This window comes from Polypterus senegalus, chromosome 17 (genome assembly GCF_016835505.1).
Source record: "Polypterus senegalus isolate Bchr_013 chromosome 17, ASM1683550v1, whole genome shotgun sequence".
In the NCBI taxonomy this organism is placed as follows: domain Eukaryota; kingdom Metazoa; phylum Chordata; class Cladistia; order Polypteriformes; family Polypteridae; genus Polypterus; species Polypterus senegalus.
This window is the reverse complement of record NC_053170.1, coordinates 27,848,037-27,866,981: the sequence shown is the minus strand read 5'-3', so window position 1 is coordinate 27,866,981 and position 18,945 is coordinate 27,848,037. Positions and strand designations below refer to the sequence as shown.

At 36.0% G+C, this 18,945-nt stretch overlaps 1 protein-coding gene across 2 annotated transcripts; it reads left to right on the top strand.

Annotated features, from left to right (window-relative positions):
• The first annotated feature begins 10 nt into the window (after window positions 1-10).
• On the top strand, window positions 11-18,944 carry zcchc17 (zinc finger, CCHC domain containing 17). Of its 2 annotated transcripts, none has more exons than XM_039740479.1 (8): window positions 11-227; window positions 6,025-6,137; window positions 8,068-8,125; window positions 8,227-8,327; window positions 10,584-10,675; window positions 13,251-13,351; window positions 15,281-15,423; window positions 18,111-18,944. In XM_039740479.1, the coding sequence occupies exons 2-8, from the start codon at window positions 6,096-6,098 to the stop codon at window positions 18,291-18,293; spliced, it is 720 nt and encodes a 239-aa protein (XP_039596413.1). In that variant the 5' UTR covers window positions 11-227; window positions 6,025-6,095; the 3' UTR covers window positions 18,294-18,944. The 2 variants fall into 2 exon arrangements, with proteins under 2 accessions (XP_039596413.1, XP_039596412.1); XM_039740478.1 differs by having other exon boundaries at window positions 6,022-6,137.
• Window position 18,945: the final 1 nt, after the last annotated feature.

Here is an 18,945-nt window from a genome sequence, read left to right as displayed (position 1 = left end):
AGGATAAAATGTTGACCATTAATTGGTTTAGCCAGAGGTCCTTCAAAACATAGAGGATAACTATTGGGTTTCTTTGGTGTGTACGTTTTAATTGGCCAGTTTCCTTAAAATTGTTATTTCGGTTGCTGATTTTCAAGATGGAATAGTATAAATCAGTGTGTAATGTTGGAATGAAAAGCTTCCACAGAGGAGAGAAGTCTTAACACGGTTTCTGTAACATTAGTTTGGTAAGTACCTCCATATCTAAAACAGAAGCGTTGAATTTCTTAATCTAGTAACAATTTTTTAGTATTCCGTGTTGAAGAGGGCTGTGAAGAACATGTTTTCGCGTACATTTGCGTCTGAGAATCGTTTTTTTTTTCAGCGTCCATTAAATGTCACTTTTTTCGTTTATGTGTCTGTCTAACGAAAGCGCTCATAGATCTTTTCCACTTAATAGCAATCGGTGTTTTGTGTGTTCAGCTAAATGTGAGTGCGGGTTTTGAGGTCAACTCGGCCGTAACCGTACATTCCAGTCTCAATTTGATTGTCTTTTTGTAAAACCGGTTGTTAAAGTGAAATAATCCATTGCTGTTACCCAATCTTTTTTAAAGTGTAGCATGTACAGAATAGCTGCAGAGCCTAATTGTGCAGCATCGGGCTAAATTTGAAAACCAACCCTGGATGGCGTAGTTTCTAGGGTGCAAATTCATAATGAATTTCTTGAATTAATGACGGTCTTTACGGATAATGGACTGACTGTCCCATTTAATTAGACGGCATTATTTAGTTATCTGTTTGCAGTTACATAAAGTAAGATAGTATTGTCATTATTTGTTATAAATGTAGAAAGACATGACAGTTATTGCTACAGCTGTTCATAAGAAACGTGTTTTCTCTGCCTTGTCTAGTTGGTTAATTTCAGTTCTTCAGTAATTATTGTGACAATGAGAAACCAGTACTAATGTGGGATTTTGTCACCCAACTTGATGTCATTTTAAACATTATTTATCTTTAGAAATGTTCAGAAAATTTGGCAGAACTCGAGTCCAGTCAACTCCACATTTGTTGATATTCTTTATCCTCTTAAAAACACTCTGTGTCCTCTTTGTGATGGTCAGTGCGATTTTTTTCTACAGTCTGGTGTGCTGTGCTGGTAACATTGCTTCAAGAGAACCTGCAAGCTCAGTTATAGGATGCACTCTGGATCCCCAGGAGGTTGTAATCAAAGGAGAGAAAACTAAACTGAGTGTCATAGTGAACAATGCTACACATCCTCTCTCTGACACACTAATGCGGAGTACAGTCAGCCAAGGAATTATTCACCGGAAGTGTGTCAAGAAACATAACTGGGGGGTCCTTTATACCAACAGCAATGCATCTGCATAATGCCTCACTGGAACTGTGACATTAAGTTACAGCTTTGATCTGAACACACACTGGAATGACTATAAAGGAATAAAATTAAAAAGAATGCAAAGTCTGTGTGTATATTTATTTATTTACTTACTAGCCATCCCCTGCATAGTAGTGAAACGGGACAAACTGTAAAAATCAATACATACAAAGGTATCATAACTAAGTGGAGGCAAGTTACACTCCAAAAAGCAGAGGGAGACTGACTCCCCACTCCTGACATCATGCTTTCCCCTCGCCTCGCTTCAGCCTGCAGCCTCTGTCTCGGATTAGTGTGAATATATCGCTCCTGCAAGCAAACTATGATTCTTTGTGCGATGAGAGAAGTCACAAAATCAACTGGAATGTTCAAGCATATTCCAGAAAAAACCCAATCTAAGTCCATTAAGTAGTTCTCTCGTCCGCTAGCTAAGCGGATGTAAGAAACTCCCAAGGCTGGCGCATGAGTGGACAGGCAGTAGTTTCTTGTAGTGGGACATCACGAATCATCTGTGGCACCTGTTATTTGGATTGTGCCACAAAGCTCAGTTGTGGAGCCTTTACTATTTAATATTTATTTGCTTCCTTTGTGTCCTCGGCACAGCTCTGCTTAATATGCTATATTAATACACAATATAAAATTGATCACAAACAATTTAAAAAGCATTCCAAAGTCCCACCACTAAATATAACTCCCCTAATTCTCGGAAGATATTACAAAATTTGTGCAAACTGCAGAAGTTTTGTTTCAAGTACTGTCTTATAATACATAATCAATATAATACATTTTTATTGTTCTTACCTAGGATCTTACCTAAGTCAGTTATTCCAGAAGCACTGTAATTGTAACTAAGATTAAAAAAAATGTCCAGTGTTCACTTGCAAAGATTGTCTGGCATGGGCATAGTTTTTGGTAGTATTACTTATTAAATTTCCAACTTGTTGTTTTTCATTTTGTTTCTTGCAATGTTTTTCTTTGACATCTTATAAAGCACTTTGAGCTATGAGCCATGTATGAAAATGTGCTATAGAAAGAAATGTTACTGTTGATTGGTCCCCCAGGTGCCATTGGTAGTGCCTATGCATTTTTAGTGTTGTATGGTATGTTATGCATTCTTTTCTCTTTTTTTTTTTTTTTTTATACCCTTACTCAATTTTGAAATTAATGTGTTAATTGATACATTACATTTTACCAATGTAGAATGTTGTAATTGCCCTGATTCATTCTTAAAATTTTGCCAGTCAAAAAGAATACCAAGTCAAACCTTACATACTGTAAATGTCTTTTGAGATAGTGTAGGAAATTGGAGTGCCTGCTTTTAGGTCCTGGGCTCCAGAGGCGTAAGGCAGCATTATTGACTACTGCTCCACCTTATTCTTATACACACAACTTGTACAGTGTAGGACAGATGTTGATCTTGCAGTGGGAAGACCATAGCTGGGCTGATTCCTGTCTGCAAGTTTGTTTTTTTTCTTATATTGATCATGCAAGTTTTTGCTATGGACAACCGTTTTCAAACTACTGAGCAAAGAAATGCTGTTAGGCCCCACCAAGACTCTGATTTTGTCTAACATCGGTAGATTAGTGTCCTGTCTGTTTTAATATACATTATTGCTGAAATAATAAGCTCTGCCTCTCCATGATCCTATGCAAGAAAAAGAATGGGTGGATGCATCAAATAACAGAACATGGCTGCCTTTCATTTAGAAGTTAAAAGCTTTTGATTGTGTACATTTATGAAAAATTAAAACACTTTGAAATTGTGTCTCATTAAAGTTCTTAAAGGATCAGTGTGGTGTTTTTTCAAGTCAGTTATTTCTTCACAAACTTGGTACACTGTATATGCATTTGGCATGCAAAATTGCGTTCTAAAATTAAGCATTTTTTTGTGAATTGTAATAAAAATATTTTGCCTGTACTGGTGATATACAATGGATATTAATGGGGCATGGGGCACCACCTGAAAACAAAAGCATAAAATCTTATCAAATACGTAAAGACAGTTGTTGGGTATTGATGTGGGTCTTGTGATTATATACACGTATTGTAAAACCGTTTGTCATTTTTGAACAAAAATGAGATTCAACCATTTTAATCTCCTTAGCGTTACACGAGCATCGCTTGGATAACTGTATAGACACGTCTTGCATAAGACCTGAGGTTTACTCGGGCTTTAAGAGTGCCAGCAGTGTTGGTGCCGAGCGTTACTTGGACAATGATATAGGCATGTCTTGCGTTAGCATCTGGCCCAAGCATTACCTGGGCAGTGGTGTAGACGCATCCTCTCCTAGCCTCATAATAATGTCTCATAAGAAACGCCTCTCCTCTGTCTTCAGGCATTGAAACTGAAACGGTAAAGCCAAAAGTGATTATGGGAATCTGAAAGTGACACTCAGTCACATGTGCAGTGTACTGTTCATATTATTATTATTATTATTATTGGTATCATTATACTTTTTATACTTATTTTGTACTTTTAGTGTTTTGCACATTTTTCAGTAGAAAGGTGAGATTTAATAAAACTAATTTTTCAAGCCTCCATTTTAAAGTACCAGTAAAGCAAAATTTCTTTTTTATTTAAAGAAAATATTTAACTTTAGAAGAAAATTTAATGTGGAAAAGCATATATACTACATTTATGAAGAAATCGCTTGACATGAAAAATGCTGAACTTATCCTTAAGTAATATAGTCAATTAAAAATGACATGGATTGATTAGTGCCATCCATGATAATCACAATGTGTAATCCCCAATGGTACTACAAAGAAGAAGTAAGAAAAGGGAAGCACAAATTTAAAAAATGCAAGTGTAAATTCAACCTAAGATAGGAAGCATAATTGTGTTTATATGTAATATAAAAATATATGTAATGTGTAGTGCCTGATTTCCTCTATTATCACAAATATTAACACTGACGGTTATTAGGGCTTCAATCTGATGTTGAATAAATAGATCCTGGGTAGACAAGTAATTTTAAACTTATTTCAAGTGAGCAAAGTTTTATAACACCAAAATGCACTGTGTGACAAAGTAATTGCCTCCCAGTTAACACGGTCAAGTTATCAACACATATATTCAACAAGCATATAATGCTATGCACAAAAGACATTACAGAAGAGATCAGAAAATGTTGTTTCTCCATGAGTCTGTAAAGGGCTACAGAGCATTTCTAGAGTTTTATTGTGAGTGATTGTGTGAAGATATGGAGATGCTGGACTGCCTCAGAACCTGGATGACTTGAAATAATTGATATAGCAGCAAATTTATAATTGCATTAGAAAATTCTTAAGGAAAATTTCCAGTCATCCTACAGTGAGCTGAAGCCGTTGTGTAATGTTTTAATGCAACAAGGCTGTGACCCAAACAAAAAAAAAAATCCACCTCAGAATAGCAGATTTAAAAAAAAAGTTTAGATTGGCCTAGTTAAAGACCAGATCTAAACCCATCGAAGATGCTGTGACATGACTGAAAGAGTAAGTAGATGCTCTAAAACCTACCAATGTTTCTGAAGCACCAGAGCAATGAAAACTGGGCTAAAATTCCTCTACAACAATTCAAAAGACTGATATTGAAGAAGAATCTGTAGCTAAAGATGGAAAAAACTGGTTATTAAGTGTGAAGCAATCAGTAGTTTTTTCAAACAGTTCTAGAGTGTCTGTTGCATAATTTTGTTCATTCAGTAATTGGCATAAGTTAAACAATTTAGAAAATGTATGCATGGTATAACATTGCGGTGCATTTGGGAACTTATTTAGCCGATTTAAAATTTGGTGTTTTACCTATCCTTTAGTTTACAGAAAACTTCACTCAAGCAGCAGGCAAAGTGTGTGACTGTATCAGCAACTTGCACATAAGATTCTTCCGGCATTCGACAAGCTTCTATTCTAATCCATACTTGAGGTTGTACAAAATGTTTCTCAGTTTTATGATGGATATGCCTGAAAGTTTGCCGATTTTTTTTTTTTTTTAAATGGGAGGTTTAGAAATTGTAAGAATACTGTACAGTGTGCTCTTCTGGAGATATTTTAAAAATGGATGCCCTAACAAATTTCTTTGAAAAGTGTGACAAACTGGAAATGAATTGATTCATTCATACATACAGACAGGCAGACAGATTTGACAATTGCATTAGGTAATTTTTGTATTTGGGTGGTGCAGTGGTAGTACTGCTGCCTTGCAGTAAGGTGACCAGGGACCACATCCTGGGTCCTTCCCGTTTGGAGTTTGCAAGTCTTGCCTATGTCTACTTCGGTTTTCTCTGGGTGCTCCGGTTTCCACCCACAGTCCAAAGACATGCAGGTTTGGTGGATTGGCAATAGTAACTTTTTCCGTGTGTGTGTGTACTCTCCGATGGACTGGCGTCCAGGGTTTGTTCCTGCTTTGTGGCCTATGCTGGGTTGAGTAGGCTCCAGCACCCCGGTTAGAAGATGACTGAGTGAATTTTACATTTTTTGCAAATGCACCTAAAGTTTTATTTGTTCATAGTCAAAAATTTGCAATAACAGATGAAATAATTAGAAGGTGAACAATCCATTTGCAATGTGCTGTTTATATAAAAGACACAATATGATTTTAGTAAGAGGTATTTTTTTTTTTTCTTTTCAGCGATTTCACTCAATCACTGATTTTTATTTTTCCCTTCCAGAAGGACACAGATGCAAAAAGATCTTGAATGTTTTTTGTGTGTAAAGCCTTGTAAAAAAAACTCCCAGAAAGAAAATGGATGACCTTCCAGACCTCTTTACAGTCATCAAAGGAGAGGTACTGGGGTTGCATTTAATTCTCTTGGATTATGCAGGAAGAATATGTTAAACTTTGGTAATCATTAACTAGAACACATTTCTTTAAAAAAAATAAATAAATAAAAATAAAGTTGTTAAATGATATATACTGTGGCTTGCAAAAGTATTTGAACTTTTCCACATTTTGTCACATTACAGCCACAAACATGAATCAGTTTTATTGGAATTCCACATGAAAGACCAATAAAGTGGTGTACACTTGAGAAGTGGAACGAAAATCATACATGATTCCAAGCATTTTTTTATAAATAAATAACTGCAAAGGGGGGTGTGCGTAATTATTCAGCCCCCTTTGGTCTGAGTGCAGTCAGTTGCCCATAGACATTGCCTGATGAGTGCTAATGACTAAATAGAGTGCACCTGTGTGTAATCTAATGTCAGTACAAATACAGCTGCTCTGTGACGGCCTCAGAGGTTGTCTAAGAAAATATTGGGAGCAAAGAACACACCAGACAGGTCAGGGATAAAGTTATTGAGAAATTTAAAGCCGGCTTAGGCTACAAAAAGATTTCCAAAGCCTTGAACATCCCACGGAGCACCGTTCAAGCGATCATTCAGAAATGGAAGGAGTATGGCACAACTGTAAACCTACCAAGACAAGGCCATCCACCTAAACTCACAGGTCAAACAAGGAGAGCGCTGATCAGAAATGCAGCCAAGAGGCCCATGGTGACTCTGGACAAGCTGCAGAGATCTACAGCTCAGGTGGGGGAGTCTGTCCATAGGACAACTATTAGTCGTGCACTGCACAAAGTTGGCCTTTATGGAAGAGTGGCAAGAAGAAAGCCATTGTTAACAGAAAACCATAAGAAGTCCCGTTTGCAGTTTGCCACAATCCATGTGGGGGACACAGCAAACATGTGGAAGAAGGTGCTCTGGTCAGATGAGACCAAAATGGAACTTTTTGGCCAAAATGCAAAACGCTATGTGTGGCGGAAAACTAACACTGCACATCACTCTGAGCACACCATCCCTACTGTCAAATATGGTGGTGGCAGCATCATGCTCTGGGGGTGCTTCTATTTAGCAGGGGCAGGGAAGCTGGTCAGAGTTGATGGGAAGATGGATGGAGCCAAATACAGGGCAATCTTGGAAGAAAACCTCTTGGAGTCTGCAAAAGACTTGAGACTGGGGTGGAGGTTCACCTTCCAGCAGGACAACGACCCTAAACATAAAGCAAGGGCAACAATGGAATGATTTCAAACAAAACATATCCATGTGTTACAATGGCCCAGTCAAAGTCCAGATCTAAATCCAATCGAGAATCTGTGGCAAGATCTGAAAACTGCTGTTCACAAACACTGTCCATCTAATCTGACTGAGCTGGAGCTGTTTTGCAAAGAAGAATGGGCAAGGATTTCAGTCTCTAGATGTGCAAAGCTGGTAGAGACATACCCTAAAAGACTGGCAGCTGTAATTGCAGCAAAAGGTGGCTCTACAAAGTATTGACTCAGGGGGCTGAATAATTACGCACACCCCACTTTTCAGTTATTTATTTGTAAAAAATGTTTGGAATCATGTATGATTTCCGTTCCACTTCTAACGTGTACACCACTTTGTATTGGCGTTTCACGTGGAATTCCAATAAAATTGATTCATGTTTGTGGCTGTAATGTGACAAAATGTGGAAAAGTTCAAGGGGGCGAATACTTTTGCAAGCCACTGTATACCATAAATGGGACTTTAACAGTCCAACATAGAAACTTAACTGTATCACTTTTCAGGGTTATACTGCTAAGGATGGTAAAACTGTTTATGCTCTGTAATGAGACTTTCTGTTAAATTTCTCTGTTGTGTCAACATGCTAAGTAATTTTGAAGTGTTTTTTATTTATCCAAGTCTCCAATTATAAACTGTATTCAAGCATCTCAAGCAAAATTTTTTTTCAGGTGGCATCAATAACGGAATATGGAGCCTTTGTTAAAATTCCTGGTTGTAGGAAACAAGGTGAATATTTTCAACTAGACTCCTCAAACATAACAGTGGTATGAATATGAAAACTATTTTTTGTATTTTCTTTGAATTGCTATTGTCTTCTGTTCATCCAGGCCTTGTTCACAGAAGTCATATGTCTTCCTGTCGAGTGGACAAACCTTCAGAGATCGTAGATGTTGGAGAAAAAGTGTGGGTAAAGGTTATTGGCAAGGAGGTAATGTTGTTTAATGTAGAGTTTTCCATGGTTGGCATTATCACCGAGTCCTTTGTAAAGCAATTAATATAAACAAGTGAACATTTACCAATATAATGCAAGCAACTGATACGATTATCAATACCTTTTGACATTTTAAAATGCTTCTAGATGGAATCAAAGTACTATATTGCATTTTATCAACACAAAATTTGTGTTGCAGTAAAAATAAATTGTTACTGATCCTTTTTAAATTTTTTTTTTTAAGGGAAAAACATTATCTTCCATATTTCTATATATCTCTCCTTTTTTTTTTTTTTTTTACCTCTAGTTCTTCGAAAATTGCTGAAGCTAAATCTGAATGACTGTAAAGTATAGCTCCGTGTCCTGCTGAAAAATGTATTTCCGCAAATGACCACACATCTCATGCAGTAGACTGCATTAGGTTTTCCTCCAGGCCTTTTATGTAATTTATGCATTTTGCTTCAGTTTTCATAGACCCTGACAAACAGAATGATTCCCCAAAGCGCTAATACTTCAGCTGTACACTGTTATGACAAGTATGGTATTCTCAAGATGGTGTAGCTTTTCAGAAAAGATGTATAGCATTGAGCCCAGAAAGGGCTATTAAAACTTAGAATTATTTCTCCTGGAGGTCAGAGACACCTGCATAGTTTCTGGTAAATTCTAGTTTAGACTGATGTAAACTTTTTTTGAACAGTGACTTTCATTTTTCTGCACTGCCATGAAGCACACACATGTTATTCGCCGCACTTGTTGTCATAGTTGGATATATTCCTATTTTGCTCTGGTATCCTCTCTGATTAGTGCCATTTCCAACATATATTATTCTTTTGGTTGACACAGATTTGTAAGTTTGTTGTCTTGTTTCTTGTTTATATTTGGTTTTGGAGATTATCAAATACTGAGAACAAATACTACCATAATTTTTACACCCATTATGGGGGTTGCATCTTTATTTGGAGTTTTTGTTTTAATTTGAAAGGGTGAGTGACTGTACAAAAATTCTCCTTGTGCCCATCCGGATGCTTCATGAGTAATGAAGCACATTTCTAGGTTTGTACCACATTAAAGATTAATCGATTTCACATCAAAATCGCGTTTTGACATAATACTGTGATTTGGACTACTGTATACATTATGACATAAACTGTGGACCATGAGGGCTCTTCAGCTTTTATATATTGTGTTCTGTATTGCATGACATATGGAGCAAGATTCATGCATCAATTGAGTGGTAGCATAGTATGTGCTGGCAAGGTGTGCAAATAAGAACTTTATTGTACTGTATACATGTGATAAAACTGAACTGGTTATACTACATTACAGTTAAGTAAAGCCTTCAGTTTTTGAATGCACTAACATTATTGTCTATCTCAACATCTAAGCTTGCAATACTAATTAAAATTATGCAATATTCTGTTGAGGTGTGCATGTCGTATGGATGTATATAAAAATATTTAGAAAATAAAGCACATTATGCAATAGAGCCAAGCCGTGATGGAACAGAATAAAAGCACTAGAAACAAAACCCACATTTAATACTAGATAAATACTAAGTATTGATAAAATAATACTAAATATGGGTAATCTAATATTCATGTGTATTTCAGTGTAGCTAGAATTTAACTCAAGTCTTTTATGGTTGACTGTTCATATTCATTTTACACGTTATCCAAATGAGGATGCAGAGATATTTATCCTGAATGTTCACCACGTGAGAAAAATTAAATATTGTCACCCAGATGCTTTTTACAGACAAATGCTGTCTTGCTGCTCAAATTTACAGGGCTTCTGCAAAATTGTCTGTTCATGAGGCATGGTATGGACTTGAAATAGAAAGCAGAAAACATTGGCTGTGGCTTTGAGTGCAGTTAACTCTGCCATGTGTGTATGTAGAAATCGTTTCAGAAAGAAGTTGAGGTTTTGGATACAAAACAGTTATTCTGGAGGTAGTGTAAATCCTTTATGATATTTTCTGCTTCCATGTGATTATTTTGCTGATCTCCGTTCTCTAGAAAGTTTAGATCATCCATTTTTGATATTCTGATTACACAAGTACCAGTTATCTCAAACCGTGATTATGCTTTGCTATCTGGTATTCTGTCATTTTATACGTACTTATTGAAATGCAATGCTTATCTTGCCAAGCCCTTTTAAATAGACTATATTGTTGTTTTTGTCTGTTTTAATTTGATTATAGTCAGACTATTACTGGCATCATTTTAATGTGATTATTTCATTGAATTAATACAGGTAAAAGATGAAAAAGTGAAACTCTCTCTTTCAATGAAGGTGGTTAATCAAGGAACTGGGAAAGACCTTGACCCAAACAATGTTGTTCTGGAGTAAGTTTGTTTCTGGCTCCCTTTTGAGTCTGTTTGCTATGTATGATTGAAAATGGAGGCACTTTTTAGCAGCAGAGATATTTTTCAAAGTAACCTAATTTCTCTGAGTCAGGGTTTCTCAAAAGGCTGCAGGCGATCCACCTCACTTGAACATATGGCTCGGACAGGCTCCTGGATGTTACTGACACAATCGCAAATCATTCAAGTTGGTCATTCCTCTGTATGTTTGTTTACTGGATGTGTAACACTGCATTATATGTAGGCTTTTAATCCTCTCCTTTGTTTATTGGGCATATCAGTTTATTGGAACATTTTATGATGCTAATTGCAAATGACAGAGTAATGGGAGATGTGACCTGCAAAAGGGAAGGCTTGACAACAGTCAAGATGGAGTGCGTTCTAAATCCATGAGTCGGAAAATTTAAAATGATGTAGTGAGCTGTGTGCAAAATAAGTGATAGCTTTATGAAGACAGAAATTTAGTTGGAAACCATGACTTATTTACTGACAGTGGTGCTGGCAATCCTCCTAATCCAGTGTCTTGCTGTGCATTTTCCAGCTTTCACAACTCTGAACTTTTGATACCCACCCTCTGTGTACAGCTCCAAGTGTCCCACTGATGTAACCCTTCATATTTTTCCAAGTACTTGTGAATGTCTGCCAATGATTTGACTTGCTTGGCTTGCTTGCTTGCTAACAATGTCCCACAAAGCTCTTTGCTCGTGTGTGTGTATTTTTTAAGCTAAGGTCATAGATTGGAGGCATTTTTTTAAATCTAATTTAAGGATTAAATGTATGGTGAAATTCAATGTTGTCTTTATGCTAGATTGTCGACGTAGAGCTCATAGGTTAATTCCTGATTATTGCACTCCCTGTTTCAGAAATATCCCTTATTCAGTTGGTAACTGATTACAATAAAGACTGTCACATTTTTGCTTGAATTTCACTTGCCATAAAAGACACACCAGGTCCAAGTCAGACATCCAACTGGCATAGCACCCAGTCCTTCTCCTTGTAAATGGTTTGCCCAATGGAAGGTGTGCTAGGGGCAGATCTTACCAAGTTCCTCAGAATATACTGCAGATTCCTTCTGGATTTCAGGACATTTGTTCTGAGTAACTCTGTATTGTGACCACTATCTTCACAGAGTAAGGTAGATAGACATTTTTGAAATAAGACACATTGTAAGTTAATCTAGCATGCCAAATGCAGTATACCTAATTTTTTTGATTTTTTTTTTCCTCCAAAAATAATTTCTCAACTATTTAATATAACTATAATTTACTGTTGCCCTCCACTTTCAGCCCCATTGTAATTAATCATGATTTCAAGATTTATTTATTTATTTAGCACTAAAATTACAAACTCTCCTTATCCTATAAATTCCTATTGATAAGGGTATCAGACACAAATATGGCGATTACTCTCCAATATTTGTATATACCATAGGGGTAGAAAGCTTAAGCAGTCAAATGCATGTGCAGAAGTGCCTTTTCAGTAGGTGTTCATTTGACTGAGCGCTGCAGAGTTTCCATGTCTCCTTCAAGCAACAGGCCACAAAGCTGAAACACATTTTGTTTTGTAAGCAGTGGTGTAAATTCAGTCAGACGAGGAGTAAAACTCTGCAGGGAAAAATAAAAAAATAAATGCATTGCATCACTGAATTTATTATATTGTTTGTAATTCATTAACATGGATCTTTTATCAGAACTGAACATGGTTTAAAATGTTTTTCATACCTTATGTACCTCAATCTGAAAAATGAATTTTTAATGAATTTATTAGGGGGAGGGAACATTTTGTTTTCTGGTGCTTTATTAGTTGCACAACATGTATATGTCACTCTCTCATATTCAAATATTTTTCAAATAGTACATTGCATTTTCAATAATAAACATTCTAATGTTACATTGTTGGTTCAGATGACTACCCCATTGTTTCAGATTTTAGTTTTCTGTTTTGTTCACAACATTCTTTATAAAAGTAGCCACTTGGCGATGAGTGCCCAAGTTTAAATGGATGTGGATTAACAGCTTTCTTTCAAGACACTTTGATTTTTGCACTGCTTTCTGTTGTCCATATTTAAAGGAGCTTTTGTTGTATGGCATGTGATAACAGTTAATTGTTCCAGCCATTCTGTATGCCTGAAAATAATGCAAAACTGAAAATGACATCAATTAAAATTATTAATAAATTTAACAGGAAGAAGTTGGCAGTCGCACTGGCATTTGAGAAGAAATTTTAGAAACCCCTACCTCAAATTGCAAAATGATTTTTTCCTATCGCAATGCCATACCATCCATTTCCAGTGGAGGGCAGTAAGGTTGTTATTTAGAGCAGCTGAATTTGTGGAACTGGGAGAAAACTACTATTGCCTAACTCTCTCTATTTATATTTTATGTATAATCCACATATTAATGTATGTAACTATTTGCTTTGCACATGTATAATTTTTTTTTACTTCAACACTGGTTGATTATTATAAATTATAGTTACAGTTCAAAGATGCAACATTTCCTAAAGGATATGTATACTCCAATATATCTTAACTTTTTCCTGTTTCTCGTGTTAACAGGCAGGATGAACGTAAGAGGAAAGAATTCAGAGATGATTCTAAACAAAAAATAACACTGGAAGCTGTGCTGAACACAGTGTGCAAGAAATGTGGATGTAAAGGTACCTCTTCTTTTAGATGTATAACTTGACAAACTTGCTGGGGGATATTTTTTTTTTCTTTTATATTAATTTACCAATATGCCCAAAGGTTTTCATGAAAGAATTTTGATACTTCACATATTATGGGCTTTATTTTATCTATTCTTTCTTCAAAATCAATCTTTTTGACAATGTGTCACTTAACTTTTTAGAGAATTTTTCGCAGTCCTAATTCATTTTTAAGTTCCTAAGTTGTTTTAACATTTTAACTCTGTTTTTCTTTTATCATTTGATCATTACAATTTGTAATTGTGAGGTACTTCTTTAAATATAGGCAGATTTCGTATGGTATTAACAAATGCAACCTTGTGTGCATTTTTGTGGTGGGGTTAAAGTGAAGAAAGTGGAGCTGATAAGCAGTCCTTGGTTTAATAATTTACTTAGGACTTATAGCATATTGCTTGAGGCTCTCTGTTTGTAGGGGGAAAGAAATAGGCAGCAGAGTGAGCTTCTTAAATGCTTCCAACTGTATTTACACAACTTTACAAAAAATGTTTGTGCATGTGGCAGCGTGTTTTAAAAACCTGTTATGTGAGCTTAATGGTTTAATGGTGCTTCTCGGTTGTCTCCTAGGATTTATGCACATGTCTGTTAATGATCATTCTTAATGCTGCCTACATAGCAAATATGTGTTTGACATTTATTAGAAGCTACTCATGCAGAATAGGACTGGCTATAAGTTTACATAAGCATAATTTATTTTGTCTGGGGATTACTAAACTGAATCATACTAAAGCATCCAAGGATATTCACTTCTAATTATAATGTAGATTTTCAGATTTGACAATATGTCCAATGGGATTATTGAGCACAAACGTTTGTATTGGTGTAGTTTAATTGTGCTGGTTTTTCCTGTTTTTTTTTTTTTTTTAAAGGTGTCATCCTTGTAGGAATAGAGAATATACACTTGAATTTATCCTCCTCTTGCAAACAAGTATTTGTTTGCATAAGGTCAAGGCACTTGACACCTCATTTTTCAGATCTGCTTTAAATTCATTGTGCAGAAAGAACTCTCAGAGGAGCTGAAATGTAGATATTCTGCTCTTGGTGTCTGTTTCTTGAGATTTGCTCTGTGTCCCTGTTCAAAACTGCAGCTTTTAAATGAAATTATCGATAATAATATTAGATGACATTTACAAATTTTAATATGCACTGCTTCTTTGCCTAGATCTACACCTGATTTTTCTTTTTCTGTATTGCGTGTTTAGACGGTATAATTTTACTGTGCTGGTTAAGTATGTATTTTGGATAGCTTCTATCACTTATTATTTGATGCCTTTATCCAAGGCAACTTACAACATTTAAAATTTTAAATTGGTTATATTTCTTTTGTTTTTTCAATTGGAGCAGGCAGCTGAAGTGACTTGCTCTGGTCTCAGTGTGAGTAGCAGGATTTTAACCCGTCACCTCAGGGCTTTCAGTCCTTTTGTCCAAAACCTTAACACTACACCATACTGCCTGCCTTATTGGATAGTTGTTCAATGTATTTAGCATGGTTGGTTATGCCATCCTGTACTTTTGACTTTTTTATGAGAGAGAACTTTACACATTTCTGATTGGCAATGATTTTCTTACATAAGAGAGACCTTATTCAGTAATTATGTTCACTTGTGGAGATAAAGCTTTTTTATCCAAGATTACCAAATGTCTGATTTCATAAGAATCATTTCTTCTTTTTTTTTTTTTTTTTTTTTTGGGGACATTTTGACATGATGGATTGAGAAATGTAATCCTATGAGTATAATTTCAAAACATTTGCAATAGTAGGGCCACCTTTCATAATACACATAACTGGACATAGTCTGACACCTAACCCATTTGAGTTCATGACAATGTGTGTGCATTTTTAATGCTTATGTTTAATCTGTAAAATATTAATTTTCCACACAGGACATTTTGCAAATGATTGCTTTTCTCAACCTGGTGGTATGAAATATTCCTTAGTACCTGATGAAGAAGAAGAGAAGGAGGAGGAGGAGGAGGAGCAGCAGAAGACTAGCAATTTAGAAAGAAAGCCTGCTAAGAAACACAAGGTACACTGTAGACTGGCAGCAGATGTAAATGATAGAAGCATTGGGTGAAATGATGATTCCAGACTTACAATGATCCAAATGATCTTGCATTACTTTTATTCGCAGTCAATTTCATTGCCACCTGGCTTATCCAATAGAATATACAGTGTACTACAGCTTTAGAGAATGTTCTTTGTTGCATAAAGCTTTTCACTTTTATAAAGCATCAAAAGACCAGAGGAGGGAAGTGAGATGGTTACAGCTGTTTAATACTCTTGTTAAAAATGAATATCCAGTTCCAAGTAAGCTATTTATTTATAGTTTGTTTCCAGATGTTACATTCATATATTATACTACTTTTTTTTTTTTTATTAATTTTATTACAATCCATACATAGCAATCAAGTTTTTACAAAAAAAAGAATTATGTTAAGAACAGATCGATCCCCACCCCTGAGAGAGAGAGCAAGCCAAACGGTGTAAGATTTAAGGCTTGTAAACATACCTAAGTTAATAAATTCTCTGTGCTTTATAAACTTATTTTAAAATATTACTGATTAGATCCTGCGTATTATTATACTACTTTTTGAGTATTAAAAACAGAACAGGAAATTTCAAAATGTCACCATGCTGGACAATTCTTCTTTCAATTGCCTTCTGCTATTCACGCATTTTCCAAGAACAGGCCATTGGTATTTGACTTGTTATAAATGATGCAAGCCCCTAAAGTGGGCTCTTAAGTGGAAGCCATTATGGTTTGAGTCCTCTGTGTTTTAACCAGCCAGCAAATGTCGTCTAATTTCTAAACTTCTGCTGACAGGGAGTGAGGTACTTGAAGGCTGACTCATACGTCAGAGCAGATTACGATACATCATGACAAGACTCCCTTTTGTAGATGTCATGCATTAGTGAAGGTATGGGAAGTTGGCACAGAAGAAACCCTACTGGAACTGCTTTGATTATGTATTTTTCTTTCCTGACCAATCTTAATCCATTTTTATTGCTTGAAACCAAGCTTCTCTTGATGCTGCTAACGGTAGATAATGTCACTGGTACTCCATCTTTAATTTAAACTGGAACAATGGAATGTAGTAAAGGTTTTATTATGATTGCCTCATTGAATGGCTCATCTTAAGTTACCTAATGTCTTTATCCAGAGGAACTAAAAAAAAAACAAACAATCGATACATTTGATTGGCACAAAAATTTTCACACAATAGAGAGAAGTCTGAATGCTTGGTAAAAACTAGAATTCTGACTAAACCAAAGTTGTTTAATGGTCCTAGTTCCGAGATGCTTTGTGAAAACATTTTTCAAGAAACACTTCTCACAGTCAGCTGAGAGCTGCAGTCGTTACAATGTTCAAAGTGTAAGCATTTCACACCTGCAAGCATGATTCTGCACTTTGTCCAAACCCGTCTAAATTCTGTGACATTAAGTGGTAATCCAGCCTGTGTTTTAACAACTCAATGAGCAAAAGATGTTTGAGTTTAGAAGGGATGGGTGGGGAGGCTGGAGATATAAGGCATATCCCAAGCTTAATTTGAATGGAGATCTTGGGGATTTATAATTAAACAAGGTTCAGCACACTGCTCTTGCTTAATAGTGCCACATCATTTTGAAATAAGATAGTAACTTACTATTCATCATCATGCCATACTACTTGTTGATTAGCATGTTAAAGTAAGAATTTCACTGTACTCTGGGCACATGATAGTTTTGATCCTCAGAACCGGACATCTTTATGAACGAATTGTAAACGGTAGAATTGTCGTCTTGCTAATGTCATGTACCACAGCTTTAGTCCACACTTGACTAGGCTGTGTTGTATTTGTACAGATACTTTTAAGCCATCTCACAGACAGCTTTTTCACTCTGCCTTCATTTTTATAATATTAGCGAGTTGGAGGCAGTCATCTAGTCTGACATACTGTGCCTCATTCCAACTAGGCTGTGGCTCAGCCTAACCAAATCAAAGTGGTTTGATTTTTCTCCTTAGTCATAGAAGAACTGAGTGCTTGAGGGCTACCAACCAATGAATGCTCCGCTGGAACCACAATACATATGATGAATAAAGAACACTGGTGTTTTGGACCGACCTTTTCAGTTCTTTGTACAATACTGGGTCAGGTATTACACTATTGGCCTTTAGAAAATGGCAGGACAATATTGTGGTAAAAGTCATCACAATCACAAAATGAGAACATGCCCAGCAATGTTCAGTCATGTAAATTGACACAGTCAACGCCAAAATCAAATGTAGTTGGCAAGTCTGACATAACCGGACTGAAAGTTGCATAATGTGACATTACCTTTTGGAATAAAACCTACAGTTCAGGTGCCACCCTACTGATTATATTTCAGTTATCTATTTTGGCTTAGAATTTGGAAAAACTTGCACCCAGTTAACTACCTACATAGTGCCCGATATGAACAAGGCAAAAATGTTGCTCATGGTGTATGCCTTAACTTCTATAATGATTTTGTTTTCAAAGTTTAGCTTAAACAGTCAGGGGGTTGGTCTCAAATATTTGTGGATTTACAGACAATTTCAAATGGTATATACTGTAGTAGATGTACCAAATTTCATTTTGGTTGGAAAGTACATATTAGAACTTTGAGGACATATTGTTGTTTAAATTGCCTATTGGGCAGTACATGGTGCACACAAATCTTAGTGTGACTCCTTTTTGCTTTCCTTGTCCATAGGAAAAGAAAAAGAAGAAACAGAAGCGGAAATCAAAGTCCCCTGCAGCTGATGCCAAAAAATCTGAGAGCTCTGAGGATGAAGGTCAGATGCCTGCAAAGAGGCATTCATATGCAAAACCTGATGGCATCATTAAGAAGCACAAACACAAAAAGCATAAACACAAGTCCCACAAGAACCATTAATGAGAATTAAGTGATGGACTTCCATGACTTCTATCCCAGAATGCTTTGGAGTTGGGGAGGAGGTTAAGTTTGAATACACAGTGCATGTTAGCTGAATACTTTGAGGTAGATGTACTTACCTTAAGCGTGCTGGTTCTGTACAGAAAATTGAAATTCAAGAACCAAAAATATTGAATATTTCATGGACAGAGACTGTAGTGTAATTTTGTCTTGCATTTCTAGGATGACAAAATGCATTTGTATAGGTAGCATCCTTTAATGCATTATGAACCTGATGGACTGTGGATATGGTACAGTCAGTTTACTTACTGGTGAGATTCTAAACCATGTGCTGCCTGTTAAACCTGAAACCCAGACCCCCACTTTCCCAAGAAAAGCCATAATACTGTCTTCATAGAGGCATTTCCATATTGGTAATATTAGCAAGTTCAGCCAGTAGCTCTTCTAGTATTTGTTAAAAGCTAACTTTTTCCCTTATTCCCATTTAGGTAAACTCTTAAATGTAAGTTGCATATTCTGCTCACTTAGTAACTGTTCTTCTTGGAGCAGGTTGTAATCGGAAGGTGAAATTGTTTCCTCCTTAGCATCACTCAAGATTATGTTTTCCCTTTATAAGATACAACTTTTGGATTAAACACAAACAGAAGCTTTT

What these genes read in the sequence shown, in the direction of transcription:
- zcchc17 (XM_039740479.1), top strand. Translation starts at nt 6,096, where the DNA reads ATGGATGACCTTCCAGACCTCTTTACAGTCATCAAAGGAGAG. An exon ending in TCCTGGTTGTAGGAAACAAG is followed by an intron (nt 8,126 to 8,226) that starts GTGAATATTTTC and finishes CTGTTCATCCAG; the next exon opens with GCCTTGTTCACAGAAGTCAT. An exon ending in CCAAACAATGTTGTTCTGGA is followed by an intron (nt 10,676 to 13,250) that starts GTAAGTTTGTTT and finishes TCGTGTTAACAG; the next exon opens with GCAGGATGAACGTAAGAGGA.